At 42.6% G+C, this 21,924-nt stretch overlaps 1 protein-coding gene across 1 annotated transcript in view; it reads left to right on the top strand.

Moving 5' to 3' along the window:
* The window catches only part of pdlim2 (PDZ and LIM domain 2 (mystique)), a 31,752-nt gene that overhangs the window by 6,113 nt on the left and 3,715 nt on the right, over positions 1–21,924 (top strand). Inside the window, exons 2-7 of the mRNA XM_053871850.1 lie at positions 1,988–2,093; positions 3,882–4,033; positions 7,814–7,883; positions 8,184–8,335; positions 9,061–9,124; positions 18,676–18,794. Of these exons, the coding sequence (XP_053727825.1) occupies positions 2,001–2,093; positions 3,882–4,033; positions 7,814–7,883; positions 8,184–8,335; positions 9,061–9,124; positions 18,676–18,794 (650 nt within the window). The 5' untranslated portion in view covers positions 1,988–2,000. The remainder of the gene's footprint in view (positions 1–1,987; positions 2,094–3,881; positions 4,034–7,813; positions 7,884–8,183; positions 8,336–9,060; positions 9,125–18,675; positions 18,795–21,924) is intronic.

Here is a 21,924-nt window from a genome sequence, read left to right as displayed (position 1 = left end):
AAGACTTCACAGTTTTTCCCCAAACACACAATCTTCCAGCAGAACCACATTTTTTTTTTTTTTCATGGGTTTGGAGAAGCTTGGCTATTAATTTGAAGACGTTTATTCCACATCACTCTGAAGCTTTAAGTACACCATTGCAGTGTTTACAGTCATTGACCCACTGTTATTACCGAGATCCTCTCTAAGATCTTTATTAACAGTGTACACAGTCAGCATTACAGTGTTTCCAGTGCCTTCTCCGTGAATGACTATACTGTTATTGTCTGTCCCGAACTATCACTTAACTAAAGTATTTTGGTCAAAGGTGCAAGGTTTCAGGTGCACCAGCCAATGTTTTCATACTTTCACATACAGTAGTTTCATTGTCAAATACAATTCATGAGTCTTGTTACACAGTACAACTTGCTGTAACATCTACATGCTGTTCATTGACTGTAAGGGAATGAGAGTGAGAGACCAATGCAATACTACACAATTGATCAACTTATCACGAGGAACCTTTCTATGGTGACACAGTTGTAACGTTGACTATATTGTAGCTGACCTCTAATGTTTCGACTCTGGTATATTTTACAGCGCAGGTTGCCTTTGAACCAATTCTACATGTATGGATAATGTTTTATGACTGAACTTAAGCGTCAGAAGCACGCAGATGGTTTCAATCTGTTGGTATGTACAGTGAGTCGAAATGTTAGATTAGCAATGTCTGACGGTAGGGGAAATGTATACACAATGAGCCTGAGCTGGCAAGTTTGTTTTTCTAGCTTGCTGCCACTTGGGTATCACAAAGGCCTGTCATGCTGAATGGAAATATATATAAATACTCTTGTCTGTGTGCTGGTTACACTGCACACAATGACCGCAGTCAACGTTAATTTCCTCGTCCTCGCCCATCTTCTTGCATGGCTGTCACTTGTTTATGTTTCTGGAAATTGAGTTTTGACTTTTAAGAGATCTATGCTGGCAGTTAAACGTTAAGTCTGTCTTTGGTTTTAGCGACGCTGAAGTTGAAAGCCATCTCTTGCTGTTTAAGACACTTAATACTGTAACTCCAGCGACGGCGTCAGTTGTCTGTCGGTGTTCAAAATCATTTGAAAAACTATGGATGAATTTGGATGAAATTTTCAGAAAATGTTTGAAATGGGACAAGAACCTACTTTTAAAAAATTGGGAGGGATCTGGAACAATGTTTGGATCCACGATTAAAAAAAAAAAAAAAAAAAAAAATATATATATATATATATATATATATATATATATATATATATATATATATATATATATATATATATATATATATATATATATATATATATATTCTTTAACATTGGGGGGTAGGACCATTTTTTGGCATTTGTGCCAGTTTGGGTTTTTTTTTTTTTGTAAGGATACTATGTCATTGGGAGAGTGTGTCGGAGTGGACAGAAGCTGCATGGTGGATGTTTGCTTTTCTAGTTTGTCTTCATAACTGTCATTTCCATACTATATGCCACTACTTTTTTATCTGAACCCAGCGGATTTACGATGCAGTTAATACATAGATTTTTTTACCGGCTAAAGAGCGTCATGCTGCCAAAATATTGAGCCTTGTCACATCAAAAGCACTCAAAATGTGCTGGTTTCTCCTGTAAATAAAAGATGTGAGGAGTTCATGATTCAAGTTCAGAACATTGCTGAGTTTATTTCATGAGACCATCTCAATGCCGGTTTTCAAAACTAGTTTAGAGGTCATCCTCATGCATTTTTAAGTCGGGTGCACCACTGACCTTTGAATGGCGCAGACAGCAATGCTGCACTGGCTTACAGACCGGTGTGGCTTATGTACTGTATGAACGAAATCTATTTCCCTTCTTAAATTTTGTGAGTGGGACTAATATTCCGGTGCGCTCTATAGTCCAGAAATTAGGATAGTCACTAACGCTGACACAAAGCCTGCCTGCGTTCACTCATGTTTATGTGGCGTTCTCCGATTTTTGTTTTTCAGACATAACCACTTGATGGCATTGACCGTGAGCCTGATCGGCCCATCACCATGGGGCTTCAGAATATGTGGAGGAAGGGACTTCAAGAAGTCCATTACAGTATCCAAGGTATGTGTCCCAATTTGCCCTTCTCCTGAACCTGCACACAGCTTATCAAACCATATCCTCTTGTTCTTCTAATGGCATACCTTGTAAAGTCTATTTCCTTCTCACAACGCCTCTTTTCTTGTCTTTGTTTGTGTCTGTTGGGCTTCTTCACACCTATTTCCTTGAGCGTGAACGTGGTAGAATGCGATGGAAATAGATTACATGAGAAGGAAACCACTGATTACAGTTACAGTGGTGAGTTGTTCCTGAATCCTGTGGACAATATTTGGATCTGGAAGTGGGATGCTGTAACCAGCCATTAAACACATTGTATGCTGTGTGCTTGTATAACACCTGGAAGGCCTTATGCAAGACTCAGATTCCTGCTTTAAATAACGGATGCAAAGTACCGTCCAGTGCTGTCTCTGACCAGCATGCCAGCTTGGATTCATTCAGTGCCATATCCAACCACAGTGCCACCATTGTTACAGTCCTTTTTGAGTGCTGTCCACCAGGCGCTAAAGCTAGACTGAAAGGATGGTTCTCCTTTTTGAAGGATTTTGTTCCTGAATTAAATGCATTTGTGTCTATTTTTAACTGAAACAAACTGGATTTTTGTCTGTGGGGATCTACATTGGCTGGTGTCTTTGGCATCACAACTCACTCACAACATAGCTTGGGTTTGTTGGTTGTCGGTGCACAAAGCATAAATTACAGTGAAACCATCAAAGGGTGGCGACGTTCTAAATGTTTACTTTTTAAATTCTTCAGCTTCAGAAGCAGTTATTGATTCCCCCTTTTGACACGCTGTTATGGTCAAGAATAATGGTCTCCTGGTCTGGCTTTGTTGCCGCTCACTAGTAAACATGACAGACTGTTTGCTTGTCTCAAATATCAAAAGGCTTGTGTGAAGAAACATGAGGTCCTGCCGAGAGGGAAAGTTCCTAAACTGTCTTGCTCATCAGGATCATGTGAGGTGGTGGGTACTTGGCACGAACACGGATGACCTCTTTTATTTGTGTTGGCTTGAGAGAGACTGTTTGTCCCTTTTTCATTTGAGAAAGGTCCCATGAAAAGAACCCCCAACTGGGCTCGGTGGATGTGAAAATGGACATGTCCTGATCAGAGAAGAGAGACACAATTGTAGATCACCACAGCAACGCTTGACTGCCTCTAAAGTGGGCCTGCAGACATGGCAACTGTGTGCCCTAAACTTTGTGGCATGCTGCTTGCGTACAGCTTTCACTGCAGATGGTGGAGAATTTCAGATGGCACATGTTTTTTTTTTCCTGAGATTTTCCTTTGCAGTCAGTCAAGTAAATTGTATTGAACTGACAGTTATTTCAATATTGTGGCACAATAAACCTCTTAAGCTGCTGTTTGAAGGAGTGTTTCGGGTTGGACTGTGTGGACAGAGGAGCCAAGCTGAGCCGTGGCTTGGAAGTTGTGTTTTGGCCCATTAGTGTGGAATTCCCTGTGATGCGGTAGAATGGCATTGACTTTGACGTGCAGTCAGACTGCTTACAAGGGTCACGTCCAGTCAAACCATCAAATGGTGTCCACCTAATGATTTCTCCTCAAGGGTGTCATGAATCTGTCAAATGTTGAGCGTTGCTACTTTGTTCCATATGTGAGAAGTCTGTGGGTATTTACCCCAGGTATCATGTGTTGGAGACAAGAAAAGGGCGGGCAGCCAAACTGTTTTCTCAGCCTGATTTACTCCCGATTTTCTCGTTAGATGTTTGAAGAATGATCAGCACACTAATGTCTGATCATTAATATGCTCAATCTTATTTCTCTGCTCTACAGGTCAACGGGGGAAGCAAAGCAGATCAGGCGGACCTGCAACCTGGTGACATCATTTTGGAGATCAATGGCGAAAATACAGCTGACATGCTCAATGCGGAGGCCCAAAATAAGATCAAGAACTCAAAGACTAATCTGCAGCTGCTGGTGGAAAGGTACTTGTCTTGTTCTGCATTTTCATGTTGATCGCTTCTGCTGTCCTCATTCGTGTCCCATGTGTTTATTGGGACTGATAAGGCCCAGTATGTGCTGTGGGAGAAGATGAGCAAACCATTGCTCTACAGGCAGAATATTTCAGTAAATCCTCACATCAAACTAGAGTGTGCTGGTTGCCGTGAGATAGGCCTGTAGATGTCACTATTGTGTTCCATGGATGCCTCAGAAAGCCTTACGACGGACTACAGGATATTGTACGTCGCTCTTGTTAAACTCCTCTGAGTCCCTCTCCAGAACAGCAGTTGCTTTGGTTTCCATCTTCTTTTCCGTTTAGTAACTTTATCGTAGAAGCGCTGTACAAACAAATCAAGTGATTGTAATCAGGGGAAATGCCAGCATGGATTAGAGCCACGCTGTTCTTTTCCCTGGTCCCTCTCTGCAAGCCTTTGCTGAGAGATTTGCCAAGTCTTGTTTGGCTGATGGGAAATTGGCCACTCAGAAGGTTTTCCTATAAGAACGGGATCCTCTTTGTCTGGCGTTTTGATTAGTGCTTCCCAAAACTTTCATTTCTTTGTCGCTCTTCCTCCCATGACACAGGCTCAGGCTTTTTCTTGTCTCCTGCAGCCAGCAGGGCAATTCATAACACACTCTCACACGTGTGCATTCACATGCTTCCTCCTTGGATGTTGTACATCCATGTGAGAGAATTTTTCCCTGCTGACCTCACGTCTACTGCCAGGCCAGAAACAACACCATTCCCGCGGCCTGACCCAGGAAGCTGCCACTGCACAGCTCTGTTGGTCATCATCGCTGATTTAATTCAGCAGCATCCCTTCCAGATTTTAATGTTAAAATAAGACGGCTCTGTAATTAAGATGCACACTTTGGCATTGCTTACTTTGTCGTTGCTTTTTTGGGAATTACTATATCTGTGTGACATCTGGTTGGCAGTTTATTCTCATCAAAGCAGCGGCGAAGTTGTGGTCAGACAGCTGCTGAGAAGAATCTGACTTCTTCAGAAACTGTTTTTCTGCTTCTGCTTTGCCTTCATTTTTTTAAGGGCGTAGCTACACGATTACTTGCAGCAACGCTTTCACCCTATATTTCCTATATCTGGGTGTTTTGTACCAACAGAAAATCACCATCATCACTGACCCAGAAAGCTGTTGTTTGGCAGGGCTTTGTTGACAGACTTGTGTTTGGGCTTCATTGTTCTGTGGGGCCGGTTCATGCTGATGACACACTCACTGAATAATTTGTCACTGCCGTGGTTGTCTTATCTCATTTCTCCCGTTAAATAGACTAGCCACAACACGAAGGTGTCTGATCAGCAAAATATGTTTTTAATTATTCAGCATGAAATATGTGGCAGCATGCACAACATTTGTGTGTGTGACGCTAAATAAAATAAGGCAGGATGCAGATGGTGTTCAACGGAACACCTGCAACTGATGAAGCACATTTTAACTCTTCTTTCCCTTCGTTGAGAATAACTGGTGCAACATCAATCACAACCTTCATTTCCTCTCAGATGCACATGCAATAACAGTCATGAGGGAAACAAACTGGGAGGTACGCTATTTAGAAAAAAACATGTGTAAAGTAAAAAGATGTATGCTTTGTAAACATAAGAAGACATGTATTGAAGAGGATAAAGGTGTTTTTCTAAATCGACATCTGTCTCGGCTACAGTATGTTGGATTTCCTCCAATGAATGTCTTGTTTTGAAGGACAGATTTCTAGTGATATTATATAGAGCTAGAAGACAGCACAGGCCTCTGCAAATGAGCTCATTTCAAAGGACTTTATAAAATGCAGCATGCAGTCAAATCAACGAAACAGCGCCCATGATTGAAGAATTGTGTTGGCCCACTGCAAAAAAGGTGAATTCCCTGACACTGGGCTAAGTGCGATGAACAATTACAGCTGGACCACCAGTGACTCCAGCTTGACAGTATTTTGGAGTTGTCATAACTGTAGCAATCTTTTCACGATGATGAATGACCAATGAAAAACATTTTGTCAGTTCATTTATTTAAGTGATGGTTTCATTGTATGTTGTGTTTTGTAAAGTTTCAGGGTTTTTTGTTGAACAGTGTGAGGTGTTTCAATAGAGAACCATCAAGAAGAATCATCATATCCTACAACTATGATGATTCTGCCAAAAACTTCAGAACACCACCAAATTGAATCAAGTGCTTCTGCTCCTATTGTCAATCTACTGTAAGTGACAGGGTCATCATCTATTGTGCTAAAGCACAAATCAGCTGGTTGGCACCGATGAACTCAGTGTCTTGACTCAAGTTCAGGGACTTTGAAGAGGAATAATCCATGCTATCCTTTCACCAAGACTCACGTCTGCCCCACTTTGAGTTGCTCAGAAAAATAGCTTGAGCGACAAGAAATGTAATGTGACAACTTTGCTTCCCTCCAGAAAATGCTGCCAAGAGTAGGAACATTTAATAGTCACTGCTTTTAGCTCTATGGAGCGGAGCCTGTGAATACAGAGCGGCACTGTCTTCTTCCTCACAAAGACTCTGCTCTTCGGACAATCTTGCCATCTTGGACACAACTAAATGTTCCTCATTAAGGGAGGGAGCAAGTGCTTTGAGTACTTGTCTTAGCTAAGAGTGCTTTTCTAAGGTCACTAACATTGGTGTCCTGGAGACAAACTAATGTTTTACACGTTTTAATTGTGACTTTGTTTATGTCATGGATTAAGTGCCTGCAACATGAAGATGCAATGTGTGACTGAGTTTAACTTTTAGTTTAGGTTCGTGACAATGGCATATTCCATAAAGGTTGTATGCTAACGCTTAAAAAAACTGAAGTATATTTCAGGGATATACATTGGGTTTACAAACTCACAGATGTTTCTTTTCTATACATGTCGCTGCGACAGACCTAAAATATATTGTCCCACTTGTTTTCACTCCGTCTGAGCTAATTTGACTTTGGAAACTTGTGGTATTCTTACAATGTAGAGGAAATCTGGAATCTGCCTCGGGCAGGTTAACAGCAGGTCACCACGATGACAGCTATGAGTTGCTTGGGATTGTTTTTAAGCACTGATTTATGTCGGTTTGAAAAGTGGCCAGGAGCAGATTTATCCATCTTGTGTGGCTAGAACCTGCTGCCGGAGGTCAGCGGTTTAAGACAAGACGCCACAGTGCTCGTTGACCTCTAATACCACTCATTGTTTTCAGACCACAACTTCCCCCAGTGAAAGTGATCGGCTCTCACATTTGCCTTCCCTAATTCCACCTAATATGTTGTTTCTATCGAGAGGATTGACTGAGTTATCAACTACATATTTTCTAAAGCTGTGGCCACTAGAGGTGTGTTTCTGGGTGAGTTACCACAGGCATCCAAGCTGTCCTGTGTGCCTCATTACCTCGGGCTCACCGTAGAGCCAGTCAGCCTCTGGCCCTGCTGCCACAGGGGCTGTGTGTGTTTAGATTGGCGCTTTCACTGCTCATATTTTCCCCTTCAGATCCAATGATGGAACAGCTTACAGTGCTTCTTTCTATTAAAGAAAGTAAAATAGCTGCCTGTAGCCACATTTCCTGGAGGTGGACACAGTTTTCATCTTCAATATTGACCCATGATGACTATATGTGGCTGAAGTAATCTGCACCTAAACAAAATCAAATGTCTTTTTATGTGTTACTTCTGTGGTTTATTGTTCATTATAATTTCTCAGGTTTAGAATATTCATTTATATCCATTCATTATTCATTTATATTGATTTGTGCTGATCAGTGTTTCTGTCTCGCCAGACCTGATCCTCCCAATCCTCGACAATCAAATGGCATCACCACTCCTGAACAACTGACTGGGCGCTTCCAGGTATGAGTTTGGACAATACTCGGGGACAAGTAAAAATCTTGCTAGGGCAGGTACTTTTAATAAATGCGTTTGAGACAAGCACTGCCAGTTGTGTGTGTCCAGAAATATTTATCTTCTGAATAAATAACAGAGCACCTGGTTGAGCATCTTCTGTCATTTCATTGATTGTTTTATTGGCATGCCTTATGTATATGTGCGTCTTATTGGATCAATGTGTTGATGGTTCTTTTGTTTGTACATTTAAATATATTAGTCACCTTGTTTCATTCTATTTGTTTGGTCCTCTCATGTGTTTTGCAGGAGGCAGTAATGGTGAGTCGAGATGAGAACCAGAACTACAGGGAGTACACCATTTCCAGCCCGGCCTCACTTTCCCCTGGACCTTATTCCCCGGTTCCTCCTTCCAGTCCCAATGAAAAGAGAGAGAAAGTGATACAAGCCATTAACAAAAGGTACCTCACCTGCCCTGACCTTCTCCCTTCTGTTATCAGACAGGTATTAAAGAAGATAGTCGGTGCTGTGTTTGACTATGGACAAAAGATATGCACCGTTTTCTGGAACAATGAAGTCAAAACAAATAGTTTTGTTGTCTGCTTTTATAATCCTTACTCACCTTCCTCGTCTGTACAGTTAACCTCAACCACCACTTTTAGGTAATCAAATTCTAAAGATAAACATTTTTAAACCTGCAAAAGCGTGCAACCAGTCACTCCCTTGACTCCCCAGCAGCAGCCAGGTCAATAGGTATGACAGACAGCAAGTGGAGCTGTGGGATTGTACTGTAGGAACAAAGGAAATGCACAGGTTATCACATTCCACAGTTGGTAATGGCTTTCACAAAAGGCTGAATGTGGAACATTCACCAAACTCTGTGTGCAACAACATTAATTGATTCTGGTACTAGTGAACTGTTGAAAGGTTGTACTCATCTTAAAGGTCTGACACTCGCTTGTTACTGCTCATGCACTCTGATCATCATGTTACACTTGTCACTGTGGCTGTATGCTGTCGTGTAAATATGACATCAATGTCGTATTTCTTTTCACTCCTCATTCAGTATGCCAGGTTGCAGTATGAACACCTTGCCTGCCCAATCCATTCTAGGTGATGAGGTCTGTCATTATTTATATCTTTTGCCTCTTTAACTTCTGTCTCTCTTGCTTTCTCTCTTTTTAAGTGTTCAGATGCGTTCATGGTCTCCTGAGGAGAAGAGTCAGAGGGTGTCCAGACCACTGTCACAGGTGAGTGTCTTCTAGGAGTCTTATCTATTAAAATCTTAAACATATGAGTCATATGGTCATGGTGAACATACTTGACTCACTTCTGATTTCCTCTAACGCCCAAAACAAATTTTCCCCTGTAATTGTTGCGTCGGCGTGCCTCCTCTGATGCCCTGAATGTGAGCACACTGGTGTGGGCTTCACAGTAACTGCAGGATACAGAGGATGGTTGACATTTTTATAACTGGGAGTGTATGAACTGTGAAGGTCAGACTTTTAAAATATCTGACATTAAGCTGCTCAGAAGTCAGACACGCTGCCTGCTCCGAGGAAATATATGAGTCTAAACAATGACCTTAACCTTTCGTTGCCTGAACCGAGACTAATGACTCTGGCTGATAGTGAAAAATGCAAGTGTTAACTCAAAGACTAGAGGTTATCTTGAGAGCGTCGCCCTGAGATCGTGATGCTTATTTACGAATGAGGCAACAAACCCAGCATGGGTCTCTGTTAGTTGGAGGCGTCTGGACTCGAAAAAGTGGTGAGAAAGTTCATCCCAGGCTAGTTCAGCTATGTCTACATGCTTCTTCTCACGCACGGGTCCCACTGAGGGCAGAACATGTGAGATGACAGAGAGGGAAATGTTGGAGACCTCTTGTCATGGCACGAGGATTCCAGTCATTTTTATAACTCGTGCAGAGGGTATATTAAGTTAGATAAATATGCAGTGGCTTGAACTTGAAAACATTTGAGCGTTCCATCCACAGAGCTTGTCTGCTGAGAAAGGCCACTCTTGGATTTTCTCTTCCAGATCTTTGTGCTGTTTACACAGTGAATCGAATTCAGAGTGCCGCTAGTAGGTCTTTTAAGGACGCCTCTGATTGATATTTAAGTCAATGAAATGCTCAGCCACAAGTCCATCCAAGTGAAATCACAGACTGCAACTCATCAATCTCTTCTTTTTTAGTTTTAATTTGATGTGACTTTAATGCCATGTGGTATCTGCTCAAATAGTTTTCAGGCAGGAAGGGTTTGTGTGCTAACATGAATGAGCTGTGACTGACAGGCATATTACTTGAGGTTCACATTCAGATTCAATCTGAACTGATGTGCTCTCTGAGATACGTTTTAACTGGAGGACATCAATCTTGAGTGAGGAGTTCACCGATGCATTCTTACTCTTGACTGTAGTGTGTGCTCTTGATTATAACTTAAAGATATTTGCTGTCGAAGCCTGTGTTGTGGGTTGTTTGGTGAGATTGGAAAGGTAGTACAGGTTTAAAAGACTGAAATTAGGGTTTGTGTAGAGAGTGATTTTTGTCCAAACAAATTGTCTTCCATGCTAGACACAAATGACGTCGTGAAGAATATACAACTGGCACACTATCGTGTTTCGATCATTGCACAACTCTGACTCCCATTTTGTATTGACATAAAATGTGATTTGTCAACTTTCAGAACATAATTTTAGTGTCCAGCTTTTCTGATATGAAGTAAGTTTATTCAAACTTCACACACTTAAACGGCGGAAAAGATTCACCTTGACTGGTATCTGTTGTTTTAGCGTTTTGATATCTTAGTGAGCCGCAAACTCATGTAATCAATCTATAACTATACAGAGCCAGGACTGTCTAAGACTGCTGGACTTTTTTTGTACAATGTGGCCATAAAGATCCTTGGAGAGGAAAAACAACACCATTTAAATAGTTCATAAAATACCCAGATTACTACCATGAGGTTCATAAATGGTCAGTTTTGTCTTTACGTTGGGGTATCTGAGGTTTTGATTTTGACAGTTTGAGTAATTACGATCATTTCCTGCAAATTTCAGCTCCTTGATTTAGCATTTTTGGCTTCATTGTTATAGCGCTCTCCGAAGCCCTTGAGTCGTAGTACAGACAGACAGGTTCTTGATCCAGACCACAGCGAAAACCATGCGTGGAGCCGGAATAAGGCTGTAGCCTGGGATCTGGTGTGAAATGCATCTGGGGCTATGTTGTGGTTGTGAGCTCCAACAATCCGACATCAGCAATCAACGTGCTACTCACATGGCAGCTGAACAGACTCCTGTGACTGTGGCGCTTGTCAAGTTGGACAACCTTCAATTTTTAAATTAGCTTGACTCTATTTTTACAAAGTTTCCTCCATTTCATCTCTGACTACTTTTTACATTTCCTGTTTTGTCTTCTAATGTGTGGTCATACAATACGTTTAATCTCTCAATGTTCATCTTTTAGATTGAAACTTTAATCTTTGAACATTTAAACTTGACTCCAAAAGGTGATCTCAGTTCTCCCATCCCATACGTCACCAAGAGCCTGTCTTCTGCGGTTGCCGAGCCTACCACAGCAACTCAGTGAACACAGAGACGGTGGAGCCTCCATGACAAGAGCCTCTGTTCTGAATGTATCAGGTGGTCAGTGTCTCCAAAAATGCTCCTAAAAGACTTTTCCTCACTCCTCCATGAGGAGAGAGTGATGTGCAATAGTATCCCCCCATTTTCCAGGGTGTTGGGTGTCCTGAGAAAGCGACCTTGTACAATAGAGGCTGTGAAAGCAGCAGGTAGTTTTTCTAACTCACCACAAGGCCTGCTCTTGTGTTGTCTGAGTCGAGGTGGACTGAAAAGGTGTGTGGAGGACACCAGGGAGTTCACTGACATTCCCGCGCTGCACTTAAGCCATCACATTCATCTATAAGGTCAAGTCGTTTCTCAAACCGTGACAACAATGTGCCCTTAGTGCACTGTTTAATGGGAAGATGGCTGTTTTCTGGGATCAGTAAAACATGTTTATTATTAAGGTTGTATCTGGAAAAAATGTCCATAAAAGTTTGGCCTTTAGACCTAAATCAGAAGTCTTCTTTGTGCTCACCATGTTATGGCTCAGTTTGGTGGATATGTTTAAATACTGTATAGTTTTTCCTCTCATTGTTTCCTTTGCTCACCAATCTTGTACTAGACACGCCTTGCAAACACACCAAAGAAATTTAAATGAGTGTTATGACTTTTAAAGGAAGTATTTAAATGTTCCAAAGTACACATGCCAACCTGCTAGCTTCTGCCGAGCACTGACCTTCTGAAAAAAACAGGAATGCAACTGTTTCCGAAGCTGTTTCCACTTACGACTGTTTGCTGCACGTTATTAAGCGGCTGCTGTGTTTTCAGCACAAAAAGCAGCAAATGTTTACACCTCAACCCAAATTTGAAAAATGTTCTCGTGTCTTCAGCTGAACCTCACTTTTGGCCAATTTTTAAAGCCATTTTTTTATTTGCAGTTATTCATTTAGCCGCAGAGATTTTTAGTAATGTATAAATATCTTTTGCGGTATGAGACATCCAAGATGCTACTTGGTCCAAACTGCTCGAACCGTTTCCTCCCTGGCTAAATTCGGTGGACTGGCCACAGAAGGATGATGTGTCACTAGGCTTTATGCGAAAAAACACTTCATCCGTCTGAAACACGTCTTTTTGGCCAGAGCTCGTCCCACTGCACGCAAGTGGGCGAGTGTGTCCTGCAATATTCTGGTGGTTGTGGCTGATAATAGTTAAATCTGTGGTCACCTCGTTGGAGCTGACTGGAGACCTGGCAGGAGTGAGTATGACTATACACAGCATGTTACTATGGTAGTAAGGAAACTGAACAAAATGTTGACCAGTCTATGTGAAGCCTAAATCTCGTTTGGGATGATGGACAATTTGAGCTTTTACGTGAGTAGGGCTCTTGTTTGGTTTGGCAGCCTGGTGCTTTGCTAAGCAGGGGAGTATCAGGGGATTGAAGCTGGCAGCGCGACTGCAGAGGGATGTTTTCTTCAGCCCTGACAGTGTGATGCCTTTTCACGTGGACGTGTAGCCATTAAGCTGGGAATTCAATGTAGGCTCTTCACAGGCAGCATGCCTCTCCTCATCCCCACTGATTGATCAGCATCGTGTTTTTCTTTCCTTTGGAGTGAGAAACGCACTGGGTCTCTTTTGATTCCTGCTTTTTGAGTTCCCCAGCTCACTCATCGTGACTTCGACCACTCTGGCAGAGTTTTATGGGGAGGTTTTGGCTAGAATCGAGATGGGACGTTTTACAAGGTGGCGCTGTTTACGAAGGTGGCGGAGAGTTATGTCCACATTCCAAAAGTTGTTGTCGAGGGAATGATGTGCATAATTGCTCTTCAGAAAGTTCATTCCAGCAAAAACGGACGTGTCAGCAAAAGTCAAAATCCTTCTTTGGGGTGATCATGGCTGTGTCCGTCACTCGTAAATCATCACCCTCAAGCTGGTAAAAGCATTTGCGAGTAACACTCTGAAAACATCTCCGCTTGACGGAGACATCACGCTTGCATTGACGTTTGCTGACATTGTGGATTTATGTTTTAGCAATTGAGGGGAAATTCCTGCCGAAACCTGAGCACGGCCCTGTAACCCTCAAATTGTATTTCATGTTTGGGCTGCAGCAGCGCACTACTGCAACTGTCCCGGTGTGAAACCAGAGAAGGAGACGGACCATATGGTTTCTCTGTGTGGCTGCATTTAATTAGCTCATAGGCAACACTGTCCAAACCTGGGACCTTGATGGCTAGTAATCCCATCACCTGTACAGTGGGATTTACACAAATTGGCCTGTAAATGTAACACAACATTCAGACTGGTGTAGAGTTTTCCCTCTCCTGTTTGAGTGATACAGCATTTTTAGTCATCCAAACTTATGTTAAGTTGTTTTCACCCAACTTCTTTATGTTTTTCTGGTGTTCTCCTTGTTGAGATTCAATAACATCCTGAGATGCTTAATTGGCCTATGGAAATGTAATGTTGAATTTCTCCACTGCAGGACTAAAACAGGCCATCTAATCTAATCTATCTAGTGACTAGAGGAGTCAGTGAAAAGTCAAATCAAAGCCATCTCTATTGAAGATTCCTTCAGTGATGGTTTAGCACCTGGTTTTGTTCTTACAGCTCTCCCGATGTTGCTGCTGCTCATGGGGCTTCTAATCTTGTACATATGATTCATATCTGCCAGTGTGTGGCCATGGTGGACTTATGTAAAGCAGGAGTATTAGCTCTGGTATCGCGTGATCTTTCACTTTATTAGATGGTAATGATTAATGAATGCTTCACTCGGAGACCTCCTGCCAAGAATGTACACATGAAGTATGAAAGGGAGATGCTTACTGTGCTGAGGTCTGCTTACTGCATATATGTTTCCAGTGAGTCGTACATCCTGCGCATTCTCCACCCGAGCTTGTGGACCTCAGGCTAAATCTTCTAAATATAACAGAGCTCAGACTATATTGAACTTTTACAGTTGGAGGAAATTTAATGGAAGAGAAACAGGCTTTATTGAGGTTTTTTGTTTTGACATTCCACTGCAATTCTATGACTTCAACCATGGTATGCCCTGACCAACGGGACTTGCTGTGGATTTTTGTTGCTAGATGGGGATCAAGGACTGACTATTTTGTATCTGTTCTCGATCTAACATAAAGGAATATTTAATCAACACTGGAGAGGTCAATATTGCTTACAAAATGTTGTGCTTTTAGCATGTTTTGGAACCTTTTCAGTGCCTCTGAGGTTATTCTCAAGAATGTTTTTGACAGTATCTCTTATGCTGGGTTGTTGGAGCATGTTTGTATAAAAGCCAGAGTTTAAGTGCATTTTAAGTCGTGTTTTAAGAAACAACAAACCTCCTTTAAGTTTCATTCTGAACTGATACAAAATGTGTGATTAATTTTTTAATAATCATGAGTTAACTCAGCTTCAGTGTGATTTATTGCCATTAAAATTTGAATCTTTTGACAGCAGTAAACCATATAAAAACATATACATAAATAATAGCTCTTAATAAGTGTTCCTTTACTCTTAAGCCTGAAGCGGGTTTGTGAGTTGTAGTTCTTTAGTTTTTTCCCCTCAATTAAAAGCAAGCTTTATTGGTTTATATTGACTTGGTAGTGCAATGATTTTATTGCAACTCTCATGAATCAATTGTGACACATTTCTGTTTAGATGGCAACACTTTTGTTCTTAAAACATGCACGTTGGTAGCAGAGTGATCGTCCAGCTGTGTCATCGTCTCACGCATGCCCAATCATTATTCTTTCACTGATGTCTGGGGAATGTTAATAACATCCACTTTGATATGGACTCAACTGATGTACTTGGTTGCTTATTGTGTTTAATGATTAGGCGCCGCAATGTACCCGCAACCTAATTACAAGGGTTGGTCCATCAGTGGCAGTGCGTAAGAGGGAGACAACAAACAGCCCCAGGTTTGAGCTGGAGACCTCCGCCAGAGTTCACTGCTGGATAGGAAACAGTGAACAGCTGTGATTATTGCTCTGCCTCAGATGTCTGTTCTCTCCCACCTCATTGTTCTTCACGTCATGGTGGCGGTGGAGAAGTTCGTATACTTAGCATATGGACACACCAGGCTCTCAAAATAAAGCTGCTCCAGACTCCTGTCCTGTCTGTCTCACGATGCCCTGTAATTGAAGCTGCAGGGTGGCAGTGGTGATGATGAGCGGCCTACTGGCACCAACGTCCTTAACCCTCCACGATCCCAAACAGCTGTCCTCACTTTATGTTGACATTTCCTGTTTGTTCGTGTCTTCATGTGGCCAATCACACAGCGGCCCGTTTTACTTTCTTGTTGAATTGCACTCGCTCCACTTAAACCCCTCAATTACACTAAATCGTTTGCTTTGATCGTGCAAACCCATTGGATTTGGAGAGACAGGTTCATGACAATGCACATTTATCGTTGCGCAAATAATGATGTTGCCATTCATTTATGACTGAGAAGCGGCAGGTCAAGACATGTAGCTTGCGTGTTTGGGCACAGCCCCGGGTTCCTTGTTGGGAGACTTCATGAATGTTTGGTATTCAACCATCTAATGGATTTTTATTCGACACAGCAGCCCCCCAAAATCTCCCCCTATCCTCAAGCAAAATGCCAATAAAAGAAGCCTTATGTTAAAATTCAAAAATGGCTAGGATGTTTATATGTGAAATTATAAACTGGTACAGTTATAGGACTAGGATTTAAGCAGAACATGAAAGTATAATTTACTGAAAATGTATTTATTTTTTGTTTTGTTATGAGGAGAAAGAAGCTATCTTTTCCATTTTAATAATAATTCATAATAAAAAAATGCATTCCAGAAAAAGTGATTCCTTATCCATTTCATAGTTCCTCACGACGGCCGGATCAAAACCGGAAAAGGTCCTCATGTGGCCCCTGGGCCGCACTTTGCCATGGTCTGATTTCATGGCTGTATTTTGCTCTGCAAAATAAAATCATGATCATTTGATTTTTAATTTTTTTTGTTCATGCTTGCTGCCTGATGTGCACTTGTAGATTTTCTGAGAAACTGGCAACGTGCCTTTTGTGTCCCTGTGAGAAATGGTCGCACACATGACCGAGCGTTGTCAGGCTAGTTATCCAGATGTAAGTCAGCTGGGATGGAAATGGAATGTGACATATTGAACTGGGCCTGAAACCACATCACAAACATTTCTTTCTGCAGACATCATGAGAAACCACTGATACCACCCTGAGTTCCTTCCCAGCATCCTGCAAAGGCTGATTTGCAAATGCAGTCGATCGAACTGCGGTTCCAAAACACACGGCGACCCTGTTGACCACTGCGGTGCTGATTACAGATCCCTTGACTCTTGCCTTAATCGGAGTTTCCTCTAACAGCAACAGGAACCAGGAGGAATTTGCTGATGGACTTTTGCCAAACGTCTCGCCCTTTTTGGATCCGAACGCTTATCTGAGACAAAACAATAACAGCACCTCCTTAAAGCCACTGGGGCATTACAGATCGGTGTATTGTTGGTTCTGCAAGCAAGGCAGTTTATCACTTCCACGCTTGGGCAGAAATCAAGCGCGTTGATTTGTTTGAGCCTCTCGCTTGTGCACCGATGGCTTCAGACTGAAGATGGTTGCACCATGGTTACTGATATAAAAGCCACTGGAGTGTCTTAACGCTGCCTCTGTTTTCCTCGTCAGTCTGTTTCACTTGGTTTTATGTCCTCCTCCTCCTGCTGCTGGAAAACATGAAGATTGTGCTCCAGCAGCCAGACACTTACATAACAAAAGGCTTGCATTGCATTACTGCGGATTCATAAACACAAAATGTTTGCAAGATGCTCCTGCCGTGCCTGTCAGGTATATGTGCCGCAGAGATTGAGTCCCAGCAGGAGAGGAGCCGTGCGCCTTCACTCTTCTCCTCTGATGATGAAGCGGCCGTGGTCTTCTGAGCCTCCTGTTATTATCCGCCGTTTATCTTGGGAAGAATCTCAGCGAGCCTTCCCATTGATTTTTTTTTTTCCCTTTCCCGGCTGAAGCCCTGCTGGCACGAACTAATAATCTGCCACTCACTGAGGACAAAGATGAAAAAGATTGGAAGCAATTGAGAACAGAAGGTCGAAGATTAGAGGCAAGCGCTGACTGCTTCTCTGCCACTCTGTCAGTGTTGAGGCCAGCACCAGCTCCAACTGAAGCTCTTCTTGAACCCCTAGTGTGAAAGCACCCTTAGACACTTGACTGCTGCACCCCTGAAAGCCAGCCTCGCTCACATGTGGACTGCTCAATAAACCCCGTGTGTTTAGGTTCCGGCTTGTGGTCAGTCTCGCAGGTGGAGTCAGGTGAATTCCAGACACTGTTGTCGTTAAAAGTCATTTGTTTGCTGGGATTCCTGACTGTAAAAGTGTCCGGCTTGAGTTATGTGCAGTGCAGACTGACTACAGGTGTGCGGAGGGAAACCTGCGCCACCAGTCAGTTTCGCTTGTCGATAATGTTGATGACTTTCATGACGTCGTTAGGCTCCAAACAATCGCCTCTTGATAACCTGGGTACTTGAGCTTTCATGTTCTGCAATGATAAGCCGTCATTGAATGAGGTTCAATGGCGATTTTTGGTGTGTTGCGCCCTCTTGTGGCAGTACCGCTACAAGAAAAAAATGGAACATTTGCTATTTATGAATGACTAAATACAGTTTCGATGTCCCACCTTTTGTTGTTTAATATATTTCACGTAAGAAAACATGATTACAGGATGACTGTGCACCTTGCTCGGGTCTTTCCCATGACTTTAACATTTTCCGAAATTCATGTCGTCATACTTTTTTTATCTACTCTCAGCTGATGTAAATGTCATTGAGATAAAACAGAGGAATGTTGGGCTTGGCACAATAGAAACTTGATTTCACCTGCGTCCTCATTTATTCCTCGCCTGGACGTTTCAAGTTCAAAGGTCAAGTCTGTGGTGCTCTCTGTGAACTTTCCTCCATCTGGAAGTTATTCCATTTACTGATAAATCTTTGCCTGGACTGCCATTAAACATGTTAAACAAGCTGGGGTGTCAGGTTTTATTCTATTTATTGTCTCATGCTGACCTAGAGTTGGAGCTTCCTGAGAGGACACTGCGATTGTTCTGAGCACCAAAGCTCCTCTGACCTGTCAGACAAATCCATACCTGATGTTGCCTTTACTGTTGCAGCGCATCATAGTCCAAGAATGTGAAGAGACAGATTCCATCTGTTTGTTCACATTTGGTATTTTATCGTTGTCTTTTCCTCCACAGGACTTCTCCCCTTCAGACTACAGGAATAACTCTGTGTCCAGCAGAACTCCAACCCCACCGGGACGCTACTCCCCTCAAAGTCCCATTGACCAGGACATGCCCATGTCCCCCCGCCGCAGGTGAGGACCGGTCCTTTGTAGCTCCGTACTATTTGGATGGAGGGAAAACAAAGCAAAGAAAGGTTTTAGCCTCAGATTCTCTGTCTGCATCAGTGTGTTGAACATTCACGTATATGCCACAAACTCTCATGGACCCCCAAAATAATAAAGGCAGGTTGATATGAAAATGAACACAAAGTGCAAGAGTTAAACATGGAGGCAGTATAGCGAGTAGCAAAGTTCAACTATTATTACATGCTGTGATTTTTAAAAAATGGATAGTTTTAGATGACTGATGAAAACTGATCAATTCTGAAAGAGGTTAAATATAAAACAAATGTATTGATGACCCATAAGACACACTCAGGATAATTTAAAGCATAAAGTAAATAAAAGAAACTAAGTCATTAGGTCTAGCCTTGTTTGTGTGAATCTAGTTGACTAAGTTACTTATACAGCAGCTACTATTACAGATTATGACTGAAACACCTGCTCAGACCAAGTGATTTTTTACATGCTGACACTTGAACGCCATTATTTAGGGTGTGTGACAGAAGACATTAGATTTGCACATTAGGAGCTCGCCTTAAAACAAACGGTGATAATGATCTCATTCCTTCTCAGATTCAGGCTCCAACACGTAAGGTTGTGTGTCAAGTGTCTCCACCAGAGGCACTTGTCTCCTGAGTTATTCTCCACTTCTGCTGCTTTAACAGTTCTCAGTAATCCACCGGTAGATAACAGGCAGATCATGAAAACTCTTACATAAGTTGAATAAAAGTTGCTGATCAAAGTTCTCTAAGCTTTCCTGCTTTGGATGATGGCTTATTGCATCGCAGGTTAGTGTAGCTGAGTGAAAATGGTACGCGGTCGCTTAGAAATGGGCTAGTAAATAAGAAACAATTGCATTTTACACCTTCAAATTGTTTTTTCCCCTCTTCATATTCTTTTTTTCATATTTTAAAACACTTGATTTCATCTGTATAAACGTGTTGTTTATACAGAATCACCAAAACGTGCAAAAGTGCACGTTTTCTTATGTTAAAATATACTTCATTAGTCTTGTTTTGGAATTTAATTATTTATTGTTTGAGAGATGTGTCTGACATTTAGTCTTCTTTCTTTAACTTCAGTTGGTTAATTCAAAGCGATAAAAATGGGACTTGATTACTTTTCCTTACTGTAAAGATTGATTAAATTTTTGACCATATTAGTGTTTGAAAATCTCTATGATAACAGCTTTACAGTATTGCCAACTGAAGTGGAGCCCACTTTGTGTCTATGTTGATAGAATGTCTAACACAGACTTAAGGATGACTATCACATGTATTGATGGTTAGTGTGAGAAGAGTCATGGTTCTTCTGAGATGTCTTCATAACAACAGCAGTTGTCCACAGCTCATAATAAAACAACGAACGTACCACACAGGTAAGCTTTATGTCATCCAAACACATGCCAACCTTGTTCAACTGAACCTTGGACATCCCATAATACTCCTGATCGGCATCTGAGCGCCCCTAGCAACTATGGTGCTAGATTTTGATCCGACTTCCTCTCCCATAAAGTGGAGCGGTGTTTCAGTCAGAGCTGTGTCTTTATCAGACCCAGCAGCCTGTGAGTTCCCTGCAGTTGTTCAGCTGCTCTGAAGCTACCATGAAAGCGGTTCACCCCTGGGAAGCGGCTGTGCGTGCTGCACCTGCACTGGCGCTGCTTTCCCCTGCCTGCACTGATGAGGTGATGGAGCTGTGACTTCACTCTCGCAGGTGCTGCCTGACCTCACTCTTCTAAACTCACTCCCCAGAGTTCATTCACCTCAGCACGAATGAAAATCTTCAGTCAGTCATGAAATCCTCTGCCTGCGCTCCGGGTCCAGTGTTTTCACAGGGAACCATGGTTGACTTTGGACCTGGTCGGCTTGTGTCAGCAATTGTGCTTGTATCGACATATATTCCCCCCCTAATTGGCCCCCAGTCTGTAGCCCAAAGTCTGCACACCATGGCTTCCCCTGGATCTCTGCAGCCAATCACGCTCAGCAACACCCATTCTCCCACCCATTTGTGCTGCCGGGCCAATAAGTTTCTGCCCAGAGTCGCACCTTTCAGCCAGTCTCTTGTTGTTCTGTCCTGTCTGCAGCAGACTGAGGTGTGTGTGTTCTGTGTGTGCTGGATGGTGTTGTCCCACACGTGGGGTTAAACTTAGTGGATCTGTCTTCAGGAGCTTTTTCTTTCCCCCTTCGAGGTGAGTCGATGATTGTTCTGACTGGAGGGCTCAGGGTTTACTGTGCAAACGTGGGCTTGAGAATGCGTTTCCTCTTTTCACACGTGGAGTCTCTGTCATGGGTCCTGCTGCGTCCTGGTGATGGTGCCCGTTTAAAAGCCATATGTCAAACCTTTGGTTCTATGTCAATCCTCACGTACGTTTCCTAAAGTCTCCCTTGCTCTCTCCCGTCTGCATGTTTGAGAGAACGCCATTCTCTTTGACCCTCACTCCCTTTCCTCCCATTGGACACAGGACTTTCCATTTGTTTCTAGATTACATGTCCGAGGGGGATGTTGAGCCACGCTGGAGGGGAAATAGGTTGTGGAGGGTGGGGAAGTTATACTTTCTGCTCCAGATGTCTGTTTTCAATTTAAAGCATGTTGGTGGATGCAGAGAAGCAGCCTGGCTGTTTTTCCTTTCTCTTCCTGGTCACATATTTGTTGTCCTCTCTGGTTGCCATCTCCAGTTTCAGCCACAATCGTCGGGTTTAAACATCAATTGACACGCAACAGAAGCTCCAGAAGCTGCGGCGATGGATGATGCCTGATCAAAATGTCATTGATTTATCAGTTTTAGGGTTTAGGAGGTCAAAAATCATTCTGAACTCTCAGTCTTTCATTATGTTTCCTATTCTTCAGTCCATATTATCGCTCACTGAACGACTGCCATTGACGACAGAGGTTGCGATGGTATGCTGTGGGTGACAGTTAGATCATCTCCAGGTGAGAGCTATCACAGCCGCACCTGCGTGTCATGTGAACCAGGCTGACCGGTTCCTGCTGTCAGCAAACACACAAACATCCCCCAGACACGAGGAAATAGCTGCTGATCCATCCACGTCAGTCAGGAGAGACTCAAGTGTTTCTTCAGGGAGGGAGGGGCTGTTTCACT

Source organism: Synchiropus splendidus, chromosome 7 (assembly GCF_027744825.2).
Source record: "Synchiropus splendidus isolate RoL2022-P1 chromosome 7, RoL_Sspl_1.0, whole genome shotgun sequence".
In the NCBI taxonomy this organism is placed as follows: Eukaryota; Metazoa; Chordata; class Actinopteri; order Syngnathiformes; family Callionymidae; genus Synchiropus; species Synchiropus splendidus.
This window is presented reverse-complemented; position numbering and strand designations above follow the sequence as displayed.